Source organism: Orcinus orca, chromosome 10, assembly GCF_937001465.1.
Source record: "Orcinus orca chromosome 10, mOrcOrc1.1, whole genome shotgun sequence".
NCBI lineage: Eukaryota > Metazoa > Chordata > Mammalia > Artiodactyla > Delphinidae > Orcinus > Orcinus orca.
The window spans coordinates 25,204,511-25,227,066 of NC_064568.1; the positions used below are offsets into that span (position 1 = coordinate 25,204,511).

The 22,556-nt window shown below is 46.1% G+C and overlaps 1 protein-coding gene and 1 long non-coding RNA gene across 5 annotated transcripts in view; one reads left to right on the plus strand and one right to left on the minus strand.

The window, feature by feature from the left end:
• Nucleotides 1-5,694, minus strand: part of LOC125965526 (uncharacterized) — a 106,009-nt gene extending 100,315 nt beyond the window's left edge. Inside the window, exon 1 of the long non-coding RNA XR_007479511.1 lies at nucleotides 5,258-5,694. This is a non-coding gene — a long non-coding RNA (uncharacterized LOC125965526). The remainder of the gene's footprint in view (nucleotides 1-5,257) is intronic.
• ADAMTS9 (ADAM metallopeptidase with thrombospondin type 1 motif 9) overlaps nucleotides 2,549-22,556 on the plus strand; it is a 226,339-nt gene continuing 206,331 nt past the window's right edge. For 3 of the 4 annotated variants that reach the window (XR_007479510.1, XM_004267994.3, XM_033424784.2), the window contains exons 1-3: nucleotides 2,549-3,049; nucleotides 3,643-4,043; nucleotides 9,135-9,297. Coding sequence is in view for 3 of the 4 variants with exons in the window: in XM_004267994.3 (XP_004268042.1) it covers nucleotides 2,935-3,049; nucleotides 3,643-4,043; nucleotides 9,135-9,297 (679 nt within the window). In the remaining variant the exon portion in view is untranslated. The remainder of the gene's footprint in view (nucleotides 3,050-3,642; nucleotides 4,044-9,134; nucleotides 9,298-22,556) is intronic. The other variant, XM_033424783.2, reaches the window with a different exon arrangement.

The window sequence follows — 22,556 nt, forward strand, 5'->3', positions numbered from 1 at the left end:
GCCAAAAACAAATCATACATAGCAAAGACAGTTGAGACAATTCTCTTGATGATTTTAGCCGCCCTCACCCAAACCAACCCCCCCAAACCTAGCAACATTTCTCATTTATTCATTCTATATGATAATTATGAACTTGGACTAAACTGCTGAAACAGAGTTTGAATCTCAAACAGAGTTTGAGACAAACAAGAGTTTGCCTCTCACTAGTTGGGGGACCCTTATCAAATTATTTTACCTCTTTAAACGTTAATATCCTTATCTGTAAAATGAAATTACTAATACTGCCTGCCTCATAGGGCTGCTGTAAGAATGAAATGCTGTGTTAAATGCACAAGGTGCAGCACATGGTATCTCCTCAAAGTTGATTATCATCATTATTATTATTCAGATTTTGACCTGAATTATTTAGTTAGCTAGCTCAATCTACCTATTAATTTCTTATAATTTCAAACATCTTACTAAGATTTTTTTTGAGACTAGATGTAAATTCAGAGGTAAGCTAATAACACTTAAGAAAGGATGAACAGACTCACTGAGGATGAGAAACTTAGAAATCCAGGCTCTTGGTCACCTCAGGAGGTTGCAAGAGATACTGTGTAGTTCTCATCCCTATTAGCTGTGGAAATGATTGGTTGTATTAGGAGCAATTTTAAAGAACCGTAAACAAAGTTCATCCTTTAATGCCAAGTCCTAGAAAGAAAACTAGGGAGAAAGAGTACACAAAGGAAACTTCTGCCCTTACATATAATCATTTCTATACTGTTAGATTCTCTATCAGGAGGGATTTAAATTGAAAAAGAGGAAAATTGTTTAATGGGAAATACTGAACACGTGCTACATTTTTAAGTAATTTTATAGTGGATGTCCTAGAATATTTTCCATAGGAATCACCTAATAGTTTGATTTCTTAATATTTTTCTGTTCCTTGCTAAACTCTCAGCAAACCTTAGACACTGTGATTGTGAGGAATTTTTATTACATAATGGAAAGAAAGATTGTGTATTAGCAGAAATGTCTTTTAGTCAATTACTTTGAAGGTTTTAGAAAAAGCTTTAAATGTTACCCTTTAACAATCTGATTGTGCACTTGACAGGTATTTCTGTTTTGCCATCTTCACGTTGTGTACCCATCCTAAATCCCAGTCAGACAGATAATGGTAACATTGGTCTATCTGGGTTAACAACTTCTTTAGGAAATTTCAGTCTTGCCAAGTCATTTTTCCCTCTTCCAGGAGAAATATATGCATTAATGTTTCCAGAGTAGTGGACACGTATAGAATATTGCTATTTGGTCCCCGGTGTTGGCAATCTGGTATTTTCAACCTTGAGCGCCAGCCTACCAAGCAACAGAAAACTCTCGTTTTGGGACTTTTGGGCAAATACTCATTTTTACAGAAACTGTTTGAAACATCAGGGATTAAACACCTCTCTCCCTCTCTCTTTCCTCCTCCCCGACCCCCCCCCCAAACACATCCTCCCTCTCTGGCCTGAATTCTTCTGACTTCCAAATATGCATCCCAAGGCAGAGGTAGTTACAGCTTGCAGTGTCAGCTTTGAGCTGCTCCAAGCATCTCTTTGGCAAAAAGCAAGCGGAAGTGATTGAGAAATCCCTCCAGGCACTGGTGCTTCCCCTCGAGTCCACGACAGTCCCCTCACACTCCTCCCCACCTCCCCCCCGCCCCCCCCCGCCCCATGCCCATATCTCTAAACCCGGAGGCAGTCGGGGGCGCCTAAGTCCCCGCCTCCTCTCGCTGCCCAGAGCGGTTCTTAACCTTTTTTGGGCCCGAGACATACAGAAAGCTATGGACCTTCTCGCGATGGGGACGGAGGTTGGGAAAAGCACAGCTTTAAAGCTTAGCGAAACTTTCAGGAGACCATGGATTTGTAACACACCGCGAACTGCAAAATAAGAACCCCAACTCTAAACCTCTTGACTTGAGGCGATTAAACCGAGAGCGGAGCTCCGATGCCAAATCTCGGCCCTAGTGAGAAAGTGTAGGAAGGGAAGGCGCTCCTGCGCTGGGCCACTTTCACTTGTAAGAAACCAAAAGAAGGGGTAGTCAGGGACAGAAATTCATAAAGGGGGAAGGAGAAGAGGGAGGGATGGGGACAGCAGAGAAAAAGAAAAGGAAAGGGGGAGATGCGGGAACTAGAGAGGGAGGGGGGAAGAGACCACAACGGGGGGACAGAGACAGAGCGGCACAGAGACACAGGGCGAGGGAGAGAGATTCGGAAGGGAGAGAGGAGACGGCAGAGAGACAGACTGGGAACGCCAGGAAAGGGAGAGAACTTTCTCCGCTCTCCCTCCCCAGGGCAGGGAGTCTCAGGAAAGCCCGTCCCGGTGTGGTGGCGGGACCGCAATGGGCTGCCCCAGCGCTCCCGGCGCCTGTGGGAGCTCGAGTCCCGCACGGGCGGCCGAGGAGCGGACTCGATCTGGGAGGAGGCGGTCCCCACTCCCTCCGCTTTCTCCTCCCCTCTCCTCCTAGAGGCGGGGACCTGGGTACTTGAGCAGCGGAGGACCCGCGGCCCCCCCCCCACGCCTCCGCCCCCCAGCCCCCCATTCAAGAAGCCGCTCCGCTATCCCCGCCAGCACAGGGCGCCCGGCGCGCCTCGGAGCGCACGTTCCGCGCCTTCTCCTGCCCGCTCCCTGGACATTATGCGGCCGAGCAGCCGAGCCCCAGTTCTCCTCCTCCTCCTCCTCCGGCTCCTCCTGCGGCCCGAGCGGCTCAGCTCTCGGCAGGCGGCGGCGTTGCTCAGCCGAGCGCAGACGGGACCCTCGCCGCGAGACCTCAGCGACTCCTAAAGTCAAAAGTTGGCGGCGGGCGCCGGGCTCCGAGCGCTCTCCGCGGCCGCTGCCTAGCGTCGCCGCCGCAGCCGCCAAGGAGGACAGGAGGGAGGGGGGAGTGGGGGCGGCGGGGGAGGGGTGGGGAGCACCATGCAGTTTGTATCCTGGGCCACACTGCTAACGCTCCTAGTGCGGGACCTGACCGAGACGGGGAGCCCAGACGCCGCGGCGGCCGTGCGCAGGGACAGGCTGCACCCGAGGCAAGGTAACGAGGCTCGGCCACCGGGACCCCTCCGCCCCTGTCGCCAGCTCCCCAGCCTCCGTGTCCGACAGCGGGCACCCCGCAGCGGAGGCCTCTCTCTCTCTCTCTCTCTCTCTTATCCTTTTCCTAGAAAGAATGGTCTCCCGCTTTGCAGCCTCTCCCTTCTTTAGGTCATTCCCAGCCTATTTCTAGAGAGAGACACACTGTGGAACGAACTTTGTCGTCTCCCCCTTCTTTTAGCCGGATCTTTTTCCTTCCCCACCCCAGGCCCCAAACTACAGTTACTTAGTAACTGGGGGCACCCCATCGTGGCGTGTTTTATTTTATTCAGGGTATTTGTCAGGATCTGTAATCATGTTATGTGTTTTGACTTATTCATTGTCTGGCTCCGACAGCGCCTAACACGGTTCCTGGCACATAGTAGGTGTTCAGCAAATATTTGTCCAGTGACTGAAGGTGAAGGGATTGACTCAAATGGGGGGGGGGGAAGGGGGAAGCTGGAAAATAACTCAGGACGAAACCGCCCACTTCATTTTTAAATTAAAACTTGCGGAAAATTGAATTATTGGTTCATGTGCCTCTGCTTCTCTCTGCAGTGAAACTATTAGAGACTCTGAGCGAATACGAAATCGCGTCTCCCATCCGAGTGAACGCTCTCGGAGAACCCTTTCCCACGAACGTACACTTCAAAAGAAGGCGACGGAGCCTTAACTCTGCCGCTGACCCCTGGCCTGCCTTCGCCTCCTCCTCTTCCTCCGCTACCTACACCCAAGCGCATTACCGCCTCTCCGCCTTCGGCCAGCAATTTCTATTTAATCTCACCGCCCATGCCGGATTTATCGCTCCAATGTTCACTGTCACCCTCCTCGGGGCACCCGGGGTGAACCAGACAAAGTTTTATTCTGAGGAGGAAGCGGAACTCAAGCACTGTTTCTACAAAGGCCATGTCAATACCAAGTCCGAGCACACGGCCGTCATCAGCCTCTGCTCAGGAATGGTAAGTGGACGCGCACCCCTCCCCTGCCCTCTCGCCTCCTCACCCGCTTCTAGGAGACTTAATTGCTCTCTCGCCTAAGACCCTCACTGCGCCGTCTCTGCTCTGGCGTTAAGTATCAGCTACAAACTTGTTTGCGTCCTACGCTTTGGGTTGGCTACACCGGTGAGTGCTCGAGAGGAGCGCACGCATCCGCCCCCCGGGGAGTTCTGGATGTTTCGGAGCTTTCTAGGGTCCGAATTCGACTCAGCTGAGTGTTGCCCCACACCGGTAGGTGGCTGGGAAGTCGGTTTCCAAACTCGGAGATTGTTGTCCTTCCTTGCTGCAAACTCGGCCGCCCAGGAGCCGAGCAGCTGAGCGCAGGGAGAACCCGACTCCTTATTGACGCGTCTTGAGTCGGGGGTGTGGGCTGAGACTCCCCAGCCACGGGTATGGGGAGTTCCTTCCGTGTGTCTTGGAGCGCGCTGCGTAATCTAGAGTCCGCACGTTCTCTCAGGGCCTTTTTTCACGCGCCAGGAACCCTGAGGCTGAGCTGGATTGACAGGGAACAGGTCCCGTCCCAGGAACGGAAGGGTGGGCCGAGGGCTCAGGGGGCGGGGAATGGGGCGGAGCCTTCCCTGGACGCTTTGCATTAGGGAGGAAACTGGGAATGGGGGTGCGGCGCAGTGCGACTCTGCACCCTGCTGGTGGGGTGGCCCCAAGAAGCAGAAATACTGGGAGAGAGCTTGGAGAGGCTGCCCGGAGGAAGTTTCAGTTCTTCTGGGATTTCCACCACCCATGGGGTGCCAGAGAATCGGAAAAGAGAGCCTGCGGCGCGCGTTTCCCTAGAGAGGGAAGGCGAGAGGGCGGGGCGGCCACCTCTCTGCGCTGCAAAATACGCACTTAGCAGGGGATCCAAGTTGATACCCCTACCCCCTGCTTAGTTACGCCCCCCCGCCCCACTTGCCCTCCAGTGGGCCCCACGCGGCGTCCGCCCTCTCCACTCCTGATATTTGAGGACCCGTTGTCATGTTCTGACCCGGGCAAGAGCTGTTCTAGTACTTTCCCAAGCAACGTGCGTTTCTCCCTCGCGCTGTGACGCAGAAACTATCGCGGGTCAGACTCTCCCAGCGCACGGCCGCTGTCCGCCGTGCGCCCCCGTGATACGATTATTTTTCCCCAGAGCACCCATTAACTCCCCGTCGTTACCTTTTCCAAGTGGGAGCTTGGATACTTACCCGGGGCTCTTGGCTGCCCCCTCCACGGGCTGCTGTGAGTGGCTCCGGAGTCCCGCATCTGGATGTCTCATCTATCTCCGCTGCTCAACCGAAGGGTCGGGTGGGGAGCGAGGCAAGCTTGAAGACTCGGACGGGGGAGGGTTAGCCTGCTGGAATGCGAGGACGAAGATGAACGCCTTTAGCCCCCAGCAAAGCTCCCAGAGCCGCCGTGCTTTGTTGACATGGTTTGGGGGTGGGCGGAGACGGCAGTTAGGCGAAGGGGAGGGGGTGCTGCAGTGAGTCACCACTGCCCCAAGACGCCTGGAATCTTTCTGTTCTTAGTAAGGTTGGGGTTTGGGTGGGCACAAGTCAGGTGCCGGAACCCAGGGCATCAGAGTGTACCCAAATCCCAAGGTTGTAACCCACAATTCCAGAACCTTACTGTTAGGGCTACGTGTGTACGTCAAGTTTGTAAACAGCCTTTACTCCTCCTCCCTCCCCGCCTCCACACCCCGCTGAGTGGCCCCAGCAGTGGTATGTTTTACTGCGCAGGACCTTAGTTTCTATTGGCAATTTTAGGTGGTAATTCGCACGTGTTAACTGCGGAGTCGTAACTCTCTCAGGGAACTGAGGGCCGGGACTTCAGAAGGACTGTCTAGACCTTGAGGAGTCCGTTTATATTGCGTTTAATTTGCAATCTGGCCCTTTTTTGGGGAGGTGGGGGGCAAGGTCTGGCATACATACAAAAAATATGTGAGTTGGCTGTTTCTATCTTCAGGGACGAATCTAGCTCCAAAACCCTTGCCCCTTTGTCTTCCTCCTGGAATTTATCTTTCTTCCCAAGATGCCCCCTTACCGTTTCAGTACTAATAGTATCCTGACGTTCCTCGTGGCCCACACAGGAAACCTTCCTGGAAATGTTTCACTCTTCAGAGTGAGTCATGCCAACCTTCCCCACTCCCGTCACCCCACTGGTCAGTTACTAGTTTCCCTGAATTCCCTCTCAGATGCGTTTCTCACCTGTTCTGAACATGCCTACTATGACTCTGGACCTGTTTCCCTCTCTCTTCCTCTGTCGTTAGGACTGACGTCTTAAGAAATATTTCCATCTGGCTTCTTCTCTGGTCTTTTTTTTTTTAATCCCTGCCACACACTGCTAACAGATGACTGATGACAAGGCACAACAAGATCGCATGGCTACCCTGTTCATTTACTTCACAGACCACCCCACCGCCTAGTGAACGACTGTAAACTCCTCCATCTGGCACGTCAGACCATTGACAGTGGACCTCCTCACCCCTTTCACATCCACATGTCCAGTCTCATCTGTTAAGCTTTCCTTCACAAATCCTGCATTTCAGGCAACCTGCTCTCACGCATTTCTCTGCATTTCCCTCCCGTCCTAGTTCTACCTCATAGCCTTTGGGCCTTTGGATTTACTTGGTGATCTCACCCTGCTTCACATGCTCAAATCATACCCTTCTTTCAAAGTGTAACTAAGGTATCTTGTTCCCCGGGAAACCTCTTTGTCGTCCTTCAGACTGCTGTTGTCTCTCCGTCTCCACTTTCATAGACTCTAACCTGCATTTCTCTTTGATGTTTAGTGTGCTGTCCCTTGTAGTATGGTTCTTGGAACACGTGTTCTATCCCCTTTTCCTTGGCAGTAGGGTCAGCATCAATTCATTTCTCTCCCGTATTGGAGCCTTGTATATTATAAGCACTTAGTACCTGTGTTTGAATAAATGGTCACCTTACCCAAGAAAGGATTACTCTTCAGTCAAGCAGTTGTTTTGTGAATCAGCCACAAAATTAATCTGACTTCATATAGGTACCATTTATTGAACTCTCACTATGTGTCTTGTACTATAATAAGTATTTTATGTATGCATTATTTCATCTTAACTCCTTACAACAGCCCAATCCTTGAAACAACCCATTTTGCTGATGAGGACACTGAGGCTTTGAGAGTTGGGGCCTTGCTGGAGGTTTCACAGCTAGTAAGTGGCAGAGTTGGGGTTCCCACCCAATCCTCTGACCCGTACTCTTAACCATGGGCCAGAGAATGAATCTATGTTCTTAAAGAGAATTTCAAAGTTCTTGTTTTTGTTTGTTTTTAAAGGCACTGGACTAGAGTCAGGGTACCTGAGTTCTAGATTCACCATGGGTACTATTCAGCTGCTTCTGTATCACTGAAGGGGATAAGCCACTTCCTCTCTCTGGGCCTCAGTTTCCCCTTTCAATAATCAAAGGTGCCAGATCTTCACCAGATGGGCTCCCAGATTCTTTCTCAATATTTATAGCCTGTCTCTAGTAGCTTTCCCATGTTGTAGCCAGCTTCCTGCTCTGTGCTCAGAGAACACCAGAGTTGTATGTTGAAAATGGAGAGAGGTGCCTGGGTGAAAATAAACTTGTTAAATCACTTCTTCTCTGGACACCAGTTACTCTGTCTCTTATTTTGACACCAGACGACACTAGAGCTGTCTTCTCTTTAAGTCAGTGGTTCATGAGCCACACGGAGAGCTTTTTAAAAAATACGGATGTTAGTCGTCTCCACTGGAAATTCCAAATCTGCAGATACAGGGTGGCACCCCAAATCTAATTTTTTTTTTCAACTTCCTAGGCAATTTTGACACTTAGCTGGGTTTGGGAACCCCGGTGTCTTAGCCAAGTGCTTGAAAACTTTATCATGCCTAAGAATTCTAAAATTTCAATTCCTGGGCCCTACCCCCAGATACTTTGATTCAGTAGATCAGATTTGGGGTGGAGTGTGATTATTTGAGTATCTAACTAACTCCTGGATGGTGCCTATGCTGCTGCTGACGTTCAAGGACGCTTATTTCCCTGTGTCCCGGGGAAAGTCAAAGGCCTCTGCCTTTTTCCCGCCACAGGGAAAAGCAACAATGGAGAAAGAAGAGCTTGATACTTCCCTTGAAACATTGCCCACCGGCATGGCATGGGGAACTTTTTAGTGTTCTTGTAATGTTTTGTTTGGGTGGTTCAACTTTGAATCACCATTAATCATTTGCAAAACTTGTTGGTACTTGGGAAGGGGAGGAGAAAGAGTTACCTCTTTCAAGGTGCTTAGAGTGATTGGCAAACGCAAATTGTGTCCTGGTGGTTAGAGGCTAACCCTGCAACACCAAAAGCCACTCATGTGTTCTAAGCCCTTACAAGGTATCACTTTGCTAAGCACTTCACGCGCATTATCTTATTAATCTGCACAAGAAGTGACAGTAAGTATTTTTGTCCTTAATTGATAAACAAGGAAGCTGAAGCTCAGAGCAGTTAAGGAACTTGCCCAAGGTGGGTGGGTAAGTGGCAGTGCTGGGATTGGGACCTCTGGCAGCCTGACTGCAAAGTCTTATCCCATGTCACTCCCTATGGCCAAGAGAAGGGGTGGTAAGAGACTCGTGTGCCAGTGTCACGGGTGGTACCACCTTGAGTGCCTTGTGGTCAACATATGCTTTCTAGTTTGAAGTCATAATAAGGCTTCCTTGGGTAGGCTTTTGCTTTTGGAGCTGATACTTGTCCCTGAGTTTCCAGGCTGTCTTAATGCACAGAAACACTCTCTTTCAACAGTCTGTAGGAGTGTACATAATTAGAACTTGAGCACCAAGGAAGTATTTCTCACAGACGGGTTTGGATAGCAGGTGCAATAAAGTAGAGTCCAATCAAGGGTAAGGTACTAATATGGCAGAGAGTGGGGAGAAAAACCAAAACAAACAGACAAAAGAAACAACTGCTTTTCCAAATATGTCAGGAGGACTTTTCAGTTTAAGCAGCCCTCATGGGAAAGGGATTGGGTAATGGTGCCGTTCACTTGGCAACATTCCACTGTCCTTTTCCTCCCAGTGGCTGAGTTATATTAAATCAACCTCTCATCTCTCTTTATTTGCAGCTGGGCACATTCCGGTCCCACGATGGGGATTATTTTATTGAACCACTGCTGTCCATTGACGAGCAAGAAGGTGAAGAGGAACAAAACAAACCCCACGTTATCTATAGGCGCAGCACCCCTCACAGAGAGCCCTCAACAGGAAGGCGTGCGTGTGACACCTCAGGTATTTGCTTCTTCCCTCAGCAGAGACCCCCCGCTGTGTGAGCTGGGTTAGTTGCCAGGCTACAAAGATGTAGCCCTTTCACAGACTACAGAGCCCTACCATTTACATTGTTTTTTATTCAGTCTTCAAGCCAGGTAGGTATATCCCCATTGTATCAGTACAAATGTGGAAACTATGAAGAGGTTTAGTAACGTGTCCAAGGTCACACAGTGAATAAGTGACAAATCCAGGATTGGAACTCAAAGAGCAGGGACTCCAAGCCCACTGTGGGCAGAGCTGCCTCTTTTGTTGAAGTTGCTCATGTTTAGGCTTATGCTTTAGAAATGTCTTGAGGCTATTGTCGCCGTATCCTCAATCAGCAATTGCTTGTGTTTTCTTGCTGGGTTGGTGTTTTCTATTCATTTGGACTTTTTTTTTTTTTTTTTTTTTACAGTGTAGGGTTATGAAAAAGTCTTAACAAATGCAACGCACAAAAACTTCTATATGTTTATGGGAATTTTCCAGTCAACTTCAGTTTAGTTAATGTTCTGTGGCTTCAGGAAGTATAGGAATGGAGCTGTGGGTTGCACTGTCAGGTGTCAATCGAGTGCATATATGCCCACCGTAGATCTTCTTCCATCCTGGTCAGATTCTTTGAGGCTCGGTGCTGACACACTTGGCCAGTGTCAGGGGCATGTCCTCTGGGCACACTGGAAAGCTTATGCTTCTGTGTGCTTCTCATTCTGCAGTCCTGAAGCACCCTTTCACTGTCTTTGAAGCCTTGTTACTTTCTCTCTGATGATAGTGTATCATTAGAAACCGTCCATGTATTTGGTCCTGTGTTTTAAGGTGTTTGTTAAAATACCATCTTTTTTATTCTTGGACTTCCTCTTTCTGAAAATTTATCCCTCTCCCTATTCTTTATTTTCAAAAGTTGCTTCCCCAAACTAAATAACTTCTCAGGGTCTTTCTGGCTTTTTCAAATAAGACCAAAATTCAAGACAAAGGGGGTTTTCCTAAAATGATCACTTGTTTCATCTTGTATCTGTATCAGGTTCTTCCACTGTGACAGTGTGTGAAGTCCTGTTCTCCCCTGGAATTATTACTTCTAAAGTGAATCCTTTAACAAGGGATGACATTGGCTGCTTATAACCTGGTATAGCCAAGTTGTAGCATATGGCATCGTTAAGTCTTTCGGCTTTATCCCATCCAGTCCTGTGTTCTTAACCACCAGGGCTAGGTGGAACATAACTAAAATATTCTGTCAGTTAGACTCTCTACAGAGCCAAGGGGTGGAGGTGGGAGTCTGAGGGAGAGGTGTACTCAGAAACAATAGCCAGGGTGCCACGACTGCCAGCTGCTGGCAAGTTCAATGGCAAGACATTTATCACATCTTTTTGCCCATGCTAGTAAGAATGTTGACCTTTACTTCTTGAATTCCGAAATCTGAAATAGCCACTGCATATTTTATACATGTGTCTAAAACATACATATATCATGTAATAAAAAGGAAATAATGTGATTCAAGAGAGGAAGAGAAAAGTCTTTCTTAATACTATCATTCCAAAAATCCTCAGGGTTCACTTTTCAATTTAATTATCCAATTAAATAGACATTTGATTTTCTGGACTAGAGGACAAGTCATTGTCAAGTTCAGTTGAAAACACAAAAAGGAGGGAATCTGAAAAAGTAAAGATTGAGGACAACAAAAGATGGCTTAACTTTTCAAAACAGCTTTATTTGGGTTCTAATTATCGGTGGGGGCCTTTGAGTGCCACCTTTCAAATCACCAGTGCCAACTTTTAGTTTTCTTTCTGGTTTTTGCTTGCCAGTGACCGATATGACAGGCCCTTCCTTCACCCCGTGTGATGAATCAGAAGCCTGGCAGTTTTGGTTGGCTCTTTCAAAGGTTGCTGCTGGACTATGCCGCTCTGGTTTCTCTCTTCCAGCTGCTTCTGCACCCCTTCTTTGAATTCAGATGCAGGCGGCTCAGAACAGTTGGAGAGAACTTTGGAATGTGGCACAGTTCACCAGCAGCCATTAGAGGGATGGACCAGCAGGTCACGGAAACCTCCAAAACCAGGTAGCCTTGGCACAGGGAGTGAAAGCTGGTGGGGCGGGGAGAAGTCCCTCTGGCCAGAGGGGAAAATATCCTCTCTGCGAATGTCAATTCATTCAGCTTCAAGGATTTCCCCTACTAAGAGCAGCGGTTGGTAATCAGAGATAAACTTTAGAAGTACCCTGGGAGCCTCATGCAGAGTCTTTAAACAAACAAACAAACAAACAACACCTCTTGCAGGGAAGTGAAATAGAGCAAGAATCAGTGGGTTTACTAAGTGCTCCAGGTGATTCAGAAGTTCAGCTAAATGTGAGAGTTCCCGCTAAAGTTGGATTTAGGGCAGTAACCACTGTCCATAGCCAGTGCTGCCTTTGCCCTGGACTTGGCTTTCTCCTTCACTGCTTTCCCTCTTCTCTTCTCACAGGGTGATGAAATATTCGAGCTAGAGGAAACTAGCTCTAGGTCAACATGCTAATTCTACCCAGATGAGCAAAAACTGTAGGCCTGGGATGTTAAGTTACTTATTTCCAGGAGTGATACCCTATATATTCAACAAGAAACCATCAGAATTTGAGGTCACCCAAGCCTGGGAGCAGGCCCCTGGAAGCCCCCTGCCGAGCTAGGTGTAACCCTTTAGTTGCTGGATTATGACGGTCTTCCCGGGACAGGGCACTGAGGCAGTGACACCTGTTTCCTATAGATGGAATAGAAGTCTTGCTCGTTTCTGATTGTTGATGTATGTCTAATTTTCAAAAAAGATTCTGAGATAACTTTATCAAAAAGACAAGTGTAGAAGGAGTCTTATATAGTGAAAACTTCATGGGTTTAGAAAGGAGTCTACAACATAATTTATTCATTCATGTGTGCATTTATTCATTCAGCCATGAGCTATTTATTGAGTAACTCCTCTGTACCATGAGGATAAAACCAGGAACCATCTTTATTCCAGTTAGATGTGTGACCTCAAGCACGTTTAGAGCATAAAGTAAGAATAACATATACCTTCCAAGGGGGTAGTCAGGACTAAATGAGTATGAAACAATGGAAGCTCCCGGGACAGACGGTAGACAATCACTGAAAGGGAGATTTTTTTTAAAAAAAAGATTGTAAAAATAGAAATTAAAACACCATAGCCAGGGAAAGAAAACTCAAAATACCAAAACCCAAAGTTAATCAGATCTCTGTGGTTAAGCTTAGAGCTTCTTGGTTACCTGGTCATAGAGGCCCCATGAGGGACTTGCCCAGGGTCCCCCTGCCAGCGAGCAGCACGACTGAGAGCCCTTTCTGTCCGCATGTTTATCTGTACCTAATGCAGCATTTTGAAATTTTATTTCTTGCAACTTCCTCTTAGCCCAGTGACTCTGTTTCTCTTATGCCCTCATTGGTTGTGTCTGTGTGTATGCATGCGGGCCACTTGAGTACATCTGCATCGACTTGTGGTTTTCATCCTGTTGGTGGGTCCCTCAGAATTCAGGATGGAGTGTGGCATGGCTTCTCTTCCTTACAGTGTGCCCTTGAGACTCGTCCCCTCCTACCCACTGGGTCCTCAGTTGAGGTCACTGAGGCGACTGCCTGCCCACCCTGCACATCAGGGGGGCCCAGTGGGAGGCTCGTGGGAGCCGTTCGGGAGCGTTTGTCGCCTTTATAAGCCACTTCCTGCTGATCCTTCGCATTGCATTTCCAGATGACACCCCAAGTTTTGTCTCACAGACACTCGCTCTTGGACCCTGGATTTTGCACAGGAGGATTTAGTTGTTTTCATTAGTGACAGAGACGTGTTTCCCAGTAGGTGAATGATGGGAAGGCAGGGGAGAAGGCCGACAGAAGGCTGTTTTGTTTACCTGGGCCTAAAAGACAATGTCTCGCTGTTACTCAAATGCCTCTCTCACCCTCCCATCTCAGGAAGGCTAGCTGTTTTGTTTTGTTTTTTTCATAAGGCATTTAAACACTGTACACTTGTTGACCCATCAGTGCCACTTCTAAGGAAGTAATTGGACAATCGTGTATAGAGGTTTATGTGAGAATACTCAGTCTGATGTTGTTTAGTATAGCAGAAGGCTGAAAACAACCTAAGCGCCTTCGGTTGGAGGATAGATCAATGATTTATGAAGTCTGCATTTGATGGATTCCTGTGCAGCCATTAAAAATGATGGCAGACAAACACAGAAATAGATATATTAAGTGAACACACAAGTGATGAAGTTGTATGTAGGGTATGAGCTCATCTTTTTTTAAATGATGGCAAAGCGTGTGGAGGAGCATATATGTATAAAGAAAAAATCTGAAGCAACGTGCACAAAAATGTAAAAGGGACTGTTTCTTATTGGTAGGAACATAGGCAGTCCTTCCCTTTTTATTTTATATTTTTATATAGTTTTTGCTATGATTCTATAATAGTTTCATAATCAAAAAATGCCGTCAAAAAAATGGAGTTAAAAAGAAATGGGGGTGGTGGCATGTAGTTATTCGGTAGCCCCGTGGCACTTGTCACTGGGGAGCTACCAAGACAAGCCAAGACACCATGTTTTTGCCTTTGGAATGAGATAATCTCAATAACCAGGAAGATAAAATTCCTGCATCGTGGCTACTTCTTTGGGACACCAGGGTTGGTCAAAGCTGAGGCTCTATCCTCACCCAGCTAAATTGCCTTGTGGCTGTTAGACTAACCAACTGTAGGATTACGATGGGATTACCATGGCTTAGTCTCTATTAGGCACTGGGGACTCTGCCCGTCACCCCCATTAGAATGTACTGTCACTTCTTGGTTGGGCTCCCAAGGATGCGATCGCAAAGACTGGGAAACACAAGATGATGATTAAAGCCATCATTTTGGGGGCTCTTAGGATGCCCCTATGGAATCACTGTGCTACACACTTCCGTACATTGTCATATGTAATTCATTCATCATTACTGCAGGGTAGGTATTATTATCCTTATTTTACAGCTGAGAAAATTATAGCTCAGTGATGTTGAGCCACTTGTCCAAAGTCATACAGCTGGTAGGAAGTGGGCCTGACACTTGAACCCAGATCTGATGCCAGGGTGCTATGCTGTGAGCCAGACTTCATTGAAAACACAAATGGAAGCTGCCATCTAGAAAATCCTTTTTCACTTAAACTTTCAGAGCATTTTTTTTTTGCGGTACGTGGGCCTCTCACTGTTGTGGCCTCTCCCGTTGTGGAGCACAGGCTCCGGACGCGCAGGCTCAGCAGCCATGGCTCACGGGCCCAGCTGCTCCGCGGCATGTGGGATCTTCCCGGACCGGGGCACGAACCCGCGTCCCCTGCATCGGCAGGCGGATTCTCAACCACTGTGCCACCAGGGAAGCCCCCAGAGCATCCCTTTTGACTTCTATGTAATCTCATCGTTAACCAATACTAACAGTGGCTAATGTTTGTTGAGTGCCTGTTGCATGGCAGGCACTGTTGCAAGTGCTTTACATGGATTATACTTAATCCTTACCTCAACATTCATTTTGGCAGATAAGAAAACAGAGGCATAGAAAGGTCCATAAGGGTTATAGAGCTCCTAAACATACCACTTTCCATAACCTTTTTGTCCTGGTCTAGTTAAAGGATTTTTTGGCCTGTCCCTTTGTTGATTCGATTGCATTTTTAAAAGGTTTTTGTGTGTGTGTGTGTGGTACGCGGGCCTCTCACTGTTGTGGCCTCTCCCGTTGCAGAGCACAGGCTCCGGACGTGCAGGCTCAGTGGCCATGGCTCACCGGCGCAGCCGCTCCGCGGCATGTGGGAGCTTCCCGGACCGGGGCACGAACCCGTGTCCCCTGCATCGGCAGGCGGACTCTCAACCACTGCGCCACCAGGGAAGCCCGATTGCATTTTTATATGAATTATTTTTTTAATAATTTTTAAAATGCCTTCGTAGAATTTGATTTGATATGCGGAGGGTTGCCTGCTGCCCTGAGTTCCCACCAAGGCTCTGATGACTCACGGAGGCCTGTGTCTCCAGCTTGCCTCCATTGGAGTGTGTACTTGTTACACATTAACCTCTTGGATCCCATTAATAATTTAGCATAGATTAGCTGATTAGATTAGCTGCCCTGAAAGTTGGGCCCAAATGGAGTGAGAGACGGAGGTAAGGAGCAGACCTCTGAGGGGGGGCTTCAAGTAAACAATTCTGGGACAGCTTGAAGGTTCCAGGCAGTGACAGAAGCTTTGGCTGCCCTCGTAGTCCTGCCTGGACGTAAGCAGGTCTGGTAGTTGTGGGTTAATCAGTGATTTGTGTGAGAGACCAGCGTGCTGCCATTTTCCCACAGCCATTTTCTCTCCTCAGATCCTTCCCCTCAACTTTGTAGCCTAAGAACAGGCCACACTGAAGGAACCATGTGCTGGTCAGTGTGAAAGCACACTATGAGTTTTTCCATTTACTCCTGGAGCATATTCCGGGAAGGAAGACATGCCAGTTATTCCCACTTTCCAGATGAGCAAACTAAACTCAGCGATGTGAATGAACTTGCCCACAGTGTGTAAGGGAAAGAGCTGGCCCTCAAACCCAGGACCGAGTGGACTCTTTAAAGATAGATTCTGCCATTTGGGGGTTATTGTTTTGGCTTAATTTCTTTTCATTTACCTCTTTCTGTTCCTCATCCATCTTTATACGTTTTTTCCCTTTTTTATATTTTTCGATGGACTTTATGTCTAATAGTCAATAAAAACAGTGACCTCTAAAATCCTCTGTAAATTTCTAGAAAAGCACTGTTTTAAATAACTGAATTTTTGAGCTTATTTCTTCACCTTTATCTTTCTTGTGGCATTTATATTAAAATAATTGGCTTTTTTTTTGTTTTAACATTCCTATTAATAGTGCAACACTCCAAAAAAATTGGCAAAGGAGAGTAAAAAAGAAACTTCTAATACAGGAACTGTGCTCATCTATTTTTTTTTTTCTTTTCTTTTCTCTTTTTTTTTTTTTTGCGGTACGCGGGCCTCTCACTGTCGTGGCCTCTCCCGTTGCGGAGCACAGGCTCCGGACGCACAGGCTCAGCGGCCATGGCTCACGGGCCCAGCCGCTCCGCGGTATGTGGGATCCTCCCGGACCGGGGCACGAACCCGTGTCCCCTGCATTGGCAGGCGGACTCTCAACCACTGCGCCACCAGGGAAGCCCCTCATCTAATTTTTTAAAATTTTTCATCACTTTTTTTAAGAAGCATTTTATTACAAACATCTTCAAACACACAAAAGTAGAGGCAGCAGTAAAGTGAACCACCAGCATGCACCATCTACATTTAATGATGACAAAGATTTTTTTTCCACATTTGCGTCTTATTTTTCCTTTTTGTTGGAGTATTTTAAAGTAAACAGAGGTATCATGACATTTTCTAAATACTCCAATATGCACCTCTGAAAAATGAGGATGTTTTCTCACATAACTGTAATAGTATTTGGCAGGGTGAGCAGAATCAACAGTGATTTACTCCATATCACCTAAACAGTATCTATGTTAAAATTTTCCTGATTGCCCCCAAATGCCTTTTTACAGTCCATTTGTTTAGATGATGATCTAAACAAGGTCCACACCAGTTGCAATTGATTGTTAGGTCTCTTAAGGAACTTGTCACTCTGTTGTCATTGCTGTTGTTGTGAAAATCACTATTTTCGGTCTACTTTTACTTATGCTCCCTATGGCCCTTTTTATCCTTTCCATTTCTTTTACTCCTTGATTCATCTTTATCATAAGGTCAGGGTGCATTTGCACGAGTTTGGAAGAGCAGAGTCAGCCCCCAAACCCAGAGCACATAGCAAGAACAAAGCCACCAGGAATGAGCCACTTATCAGAGTAATTTCCTTGAGCACAAAAGGCGGTGTGTTAGGTTGGTTTTTGACTCTTTGTCTGGAGTACCTTGATAGCCTTCTTTTTTTTTTTTTTCAAAGCTACCAGTAGAAAGATCCTCAGTTTTACAATATTCACTGAGCCTACCTTAGCTACCATTCAAGAATTTCACTCACCTGTGGTTTGAAGCCCAGAAGAGCCAGTTTGCAGTTGGGAACGTAAAACGTCAAGTTAGGTTTGGATGTGAAATTAATCTGCATGATGTATGATGTGCTTTCCTGTCCCCTCCCACGAGCCTTTTGATAAGATTCTGGATCCACAGATAGCCCGAGGGTGGCCTGCTTCACCTTGATCCCAAATCGGGCTTTCCCTGTCACCTGTCATCAAATCTGGGTGGTTTCTTTTCCTTGCTTCAAAAACCCATTCACTGCCCCAAGGAAAAGGGTCAGACAGATACTTGCTAGTTTGTTCATCTTCCCAGTAACCTCCTGAAACAGATGCATGTCCTCTAAGGAAGGGATGTAAGAAATGGCAGAAGGCTAGCTAGGACAGAGGGCTGCCATCAGACATACAGGCTGCCAGTGGCAGGAGGTACTTGGAGTTAATCTGAGGGCTTTCAGACCTTCACTTGAGCAGGTTTTTGAAGTAAGACATTGGAGAATCTCTCAGTTCTCTTCATAGGAGCATTCTCTTCATCTAAACCCATTCATTTAATAAAGTGCTATTTACTCATATAATTGAGGTTTAAATTTTTTGTTTCTTTCAGTTTTATTGAGATGTAATTGGAGGTTTACACTTTTAAATTTGCATCTGCCAAAGTTAGGTTCTTTGTGATAATCAGATCATTATAGGATCATTATTGTAGCTATTTACGGGTAACCAAAGTCTGCTCGTGTCTGGCCCAGACTTCTGCATGGACATTCCGTACAACTGCAGCTCACTAATAAGTATGAAGTGTTCCGCATATCACAAAAAAGGAGCAGGAGGAAATGCAAGATATGGTGGTGTATTCATGTGGGTGGTGGACTCTGAAAGGGAGTAAGATTAAACAAGGGGCTAATGTTCATTTTTTATTGATTCCTCATCTCTCACGTGACATTGGAATTAGAGTGGCGTGTTGAGAATGCACTTAGCCTGTAGTGTGTGGGAAAAGTTCACGTTCATGTGCTGGACCTCAGAATTTTTCTGCTAAGATTTTATTTTAATATTTTACAAATCTTTTTATTTTCCATTGATATTTTCTAGTATTTTCTTCCATTTTTTTCTATTAAGGTGTAATTTACATGCAGAAACAGTCGTCTTTTCTCGTGTATAATTCTGCAAGTTTTGGCATACAGTCAGGTAACGATTATCACCGTCAAGATAGAGAATGATTCCTGCATTCCTGCTGTGCTTTGCGGCAGCCCCCATTTTCTGTCTCTGTAGTTTGGCTTTCTGCAGAATGTCATACAAATAGAATCATTAAGCATGGTGCATTTGAGGTTCATCCACACTGTTGCTTGTATCAGTAATTCATCCCTTTTTATTGCTGAATAGTGTTCCATTGTATGGGTAGACCACAATTTGTTTACCCAGTCGAGGGGTAAAGTTTTGGCAATTACAAATAAAACCACTGTAAACATTTGCATGCAGATTTTGGGGTGAACATACGTTTTCAGTTGGGTAAATACCTAGAAGTGAGATATCTGGGCTATGTTTAACTTTATAAGAAACTGCCTGTCTCCTTTTCAAAGTGACCATACCATTTTGTAGTCCCAGTAGCAGGGTATAAAAGGTCTACTGCATCTTTGCCAGCCCTTGGTATTGCCAATATTTTGTTCGTTTGGTTTTATTTTGTTATTTTAGCCATTCTAATAGATGCGTAGTGGTATCTCGTAGCAGTTTTAATTTATGTTTCCCTAATGACTAATGATGTGCTTATTTGCCGTCCGTGTATTTTCTTTTGTGAAGTGTCTGTTCAAATCTGTTCCATTTTTTAAAAAATTGGAATGTTTGTTTTCGTATTATTGAAGTTTGAGAGTACTTTATACTGTATTCTGATATAAGCCCTTTATCAAACATGTAGTTTGCAAACACTTTCTCCCAGACTGCAGCTTGTCTTTTCATTCTCTTCACTTGCAGACACTTATTTCATACATGGTTTCTTTTTTTTATTGCAAACATTTCATGTCTGGTGGATTTCATGCTGGATGACACTGCAGGAAAGCATAGTAGAGAGTGAAGTTTAGTGTTTGTCCAAAACACAGGTACAGAGAAAGGGACTAGGAAAGACTTACTTAGGTCTGGTTATTCAAAGCCATTGTCTGTGCCAACAGAAAGGGATAGTGTTGTTTTTATTTCTGGTTGATATCTGGAAACACAACTTTCAATTTCAAGCCTGTGTAGTTAATGATAGGAACGGGTTCCTCTTGGCTTATGGATGAGAATAGTTACAAAGGAAGCCGTCAGTTCCTAAGAATGCAGCTATGTCCTATTGCACATGTATGCACACAGGAGAGAAAACCAAAGGACAGTGAGACAGAGACACACATAGAAGTTAACAGTGCAAGACCCAGCCCTGGATGGACCACATTCTTGGGGGAATAGGAATGGGAGACATGACTCTATTATTCCCCAGTGTTCTTATGCTGTGTTTTGTGGGCAGTATAATGGTTTCCCAAAGGTAACTTTGGTTATGTGTTACTTTTTTTCCTTTTAAGCCTATTTTCCTAATCCTCACATTTGATGCTATTCCACTATAACAAGTCAAATTAGGGTATAGAAATAGTTTTCAGAAACTATTACCTATTTTAGCAGGTCCAAAATAAAACACTGCAATGAGTACTGGAGACACATATAGGAAACCTTCCTTGATATTTTTTAACATCAGCCATACCTCACTTCTTTTCTGTTGGTCTTTCTCCATTGCAGTTATTCTGTCTCCTTCTACCTGCCCACCCTGCGTACCGTTTGGTTATTTCTTTGATATCCTCTCTAAGTGGCCAAGAGAGGAGACTGTTGGGTTTTGCCATTTTTGAATCGTAGGACTTCATTTTTTGGCATTTTTCACTCGTAAAATATAAGAACTCATCATTTTTCAATACTGGAAGGAACTTTAGAGAACTTCTAGTCCCTGCTTCTGTGGATAAGAGGATCGAGGGTCAGAATTCTGAAGGAATTTGTAATCTTAGAGCTAAAACGAATGGAAAAGTGAGCCGTGAACACAGACCTCTTCGTTCCCGGTCCTGTGTTCTTTCCAGGCTGTAAGTCAAGGAAAAGCTGTCCATGGATGGTGCCTGGAAGGGGTATGTTTAAAAGGGCAATTCAAATGAGGTTTTGGGAGTGCTACTGGGTTTATTTTAAGTATAAGGATAGTTAAGAATAAACTAGTGAGACATTATAAACTAGTTAAGAAGTTATATCCAGACTTTAGAGAAAGATATTAGGCTTTTAATTCGCTTAAGGGAGTAAGTTGTCAGAGCAAGAGCTGAATGTATAGCAGCTAAATATCTGAGCTGAGCCAGGGTGCTGCAAGATGTTGGCCTGTGGTTGGGAGGGTCCCTGGTGAGTTCAGCCTGTGGTCAGAGTACAGTGTGTCCCTGCAACCACTCACGATCATGGTGGCCAGAACAGGGACATCAGGATGAAGAAGGGTTTCTACTGCAGGCCTGGTGTGTAAACTCGTCCTCAGTTGCCTGTAAACTGGGAGACTTGTGTATCAAAGGAATGTGGGAGATATACTCCCTAAGAATTGGTTAGAAGCCTTTTTAAAGGGCTCCAGCCCAAGTGCTCTTTAATCTCTGATACGGGAGTGATACCTAAACCCGCCACAGGCATCCCAGGGCCACCCAAGAGCTGCAGTGAAATGGCAGATAGCCGGAGCCCCTTGATTCCAGCATAAAAAGGCTGTTCATCTTTAGTAATGATTTGCCACAGCCAATACCCCTAGAGCGCTTACTCTGCACCAGGCCCTAGTTCAGCACTTTCCGTGTATTAAGTCACTTAGCCCTTCCCACCACCCTGTTAAGGAAGAACCATTATTATCTCCATTTCACAGATGAGGAAACTGAGGCACAGAGGGCTTCAGTGACCTGGCCTAGGTCCCACAGATTGAATGCACAGATGCTGGGATTTGAACACAGATCTCCCTGACTCTGAAACTCTTATCAGCACATCATACTGCCTCCTGAACGCACCGCCCTGTACCACAGCCGTAGCCCCATGTGGCTCCTGAGCCCTAGAAATGGGGCTGGTGCTGCATGTTGAAAGGATAATATTTTGCATGTATTAGGGTAAATAGAGTAGATCCTTAAAATTAGTTTCATCTGTTTCTTTTGACTTTTTAAAATTTGGCTACTAGAAATTCTTGCTTCCATGTGGGGCTCACATGCTATTCCTCCCGGAGAGTGCTGGTCTGGAAGATCCCAAGCCACGTCACAAAGGGGCCTGGGAAGCAGCCATCAGAAGCAGGCTGCAGACAGTGCAGGGTGATTGTGGGCAGCTGGGATCCCGCTGGGCAGAAGGAGCCCATCTCCCCTTACTGCGAAGAGATGGAATGAGTGAAAACCAACATCTCCTGAGGGGTATTTTGCAGGCTATTAATAGCAAAACCAAACAATTTCTCAGTAAAATACAGGCCCAGGTATGTTCAGCATTTTATACTGTTTCAAATAGATGTGCTTTAAATAATTAATTTCTCAAGTTATTTCAAGGGTGCCTCAGTTTCCTCATTTATGAAATGGAGATAATAGTCCCTGTCTATTATTCTAATAGTCCCTGTGAAGAATAATCAGGTTAATCCATGTAAAGTTCTTCGAAGAGTGCCTGGCACAGAGGAAAGCGTAAAACAAACGTTAGCCAGTATTATCGTAACAGTATCATCGTCACATCGTCACAGCAGTTACCGCACGCAGTTAAAGGAGCTGCAGGATGTTGAATCAGGGAGCGTGCGGCAGGGCCTTTGGGGCAAGTGTCCCAGCTTGCACACCTGAGTCAGCAAATTTACCTCTGCAGGTAGCTGGAGGCACCCACCCCTTGGAAGGTGGTGTGATGACCCTCACACACGCCTCCCACTGCCCGCCACCTGTCACCCATCACAGCCCCTTGAACTACAAGAAGCTTCTCAATTGTTTTCTCCCAGTGGCATCTCCTTCTGTCCCTGAAAAGAAAACCCATCAACACAGTCCTCTTCATCTTGTTCTATTTCCAGGGACTTTTCAATCCCCTCATAAATTGGCCAAGATCCCATAAGTTTCCCAATTCCATGGATGAACAAAATGTAGACTGGTTTCTTTCCTGCAAGACTTCTCAGAGCTCTTAGAATGCTAATGTGTGTGGAAAGTCCCAGATGTGAATGCTGTGTAAAGCATTTTGCAAACCCACTTGATTTGTTTTTGGAAATATCTTCTGGGACAAACGTTCTGTAAACCACTCCTGGGGAAACACTGTCTA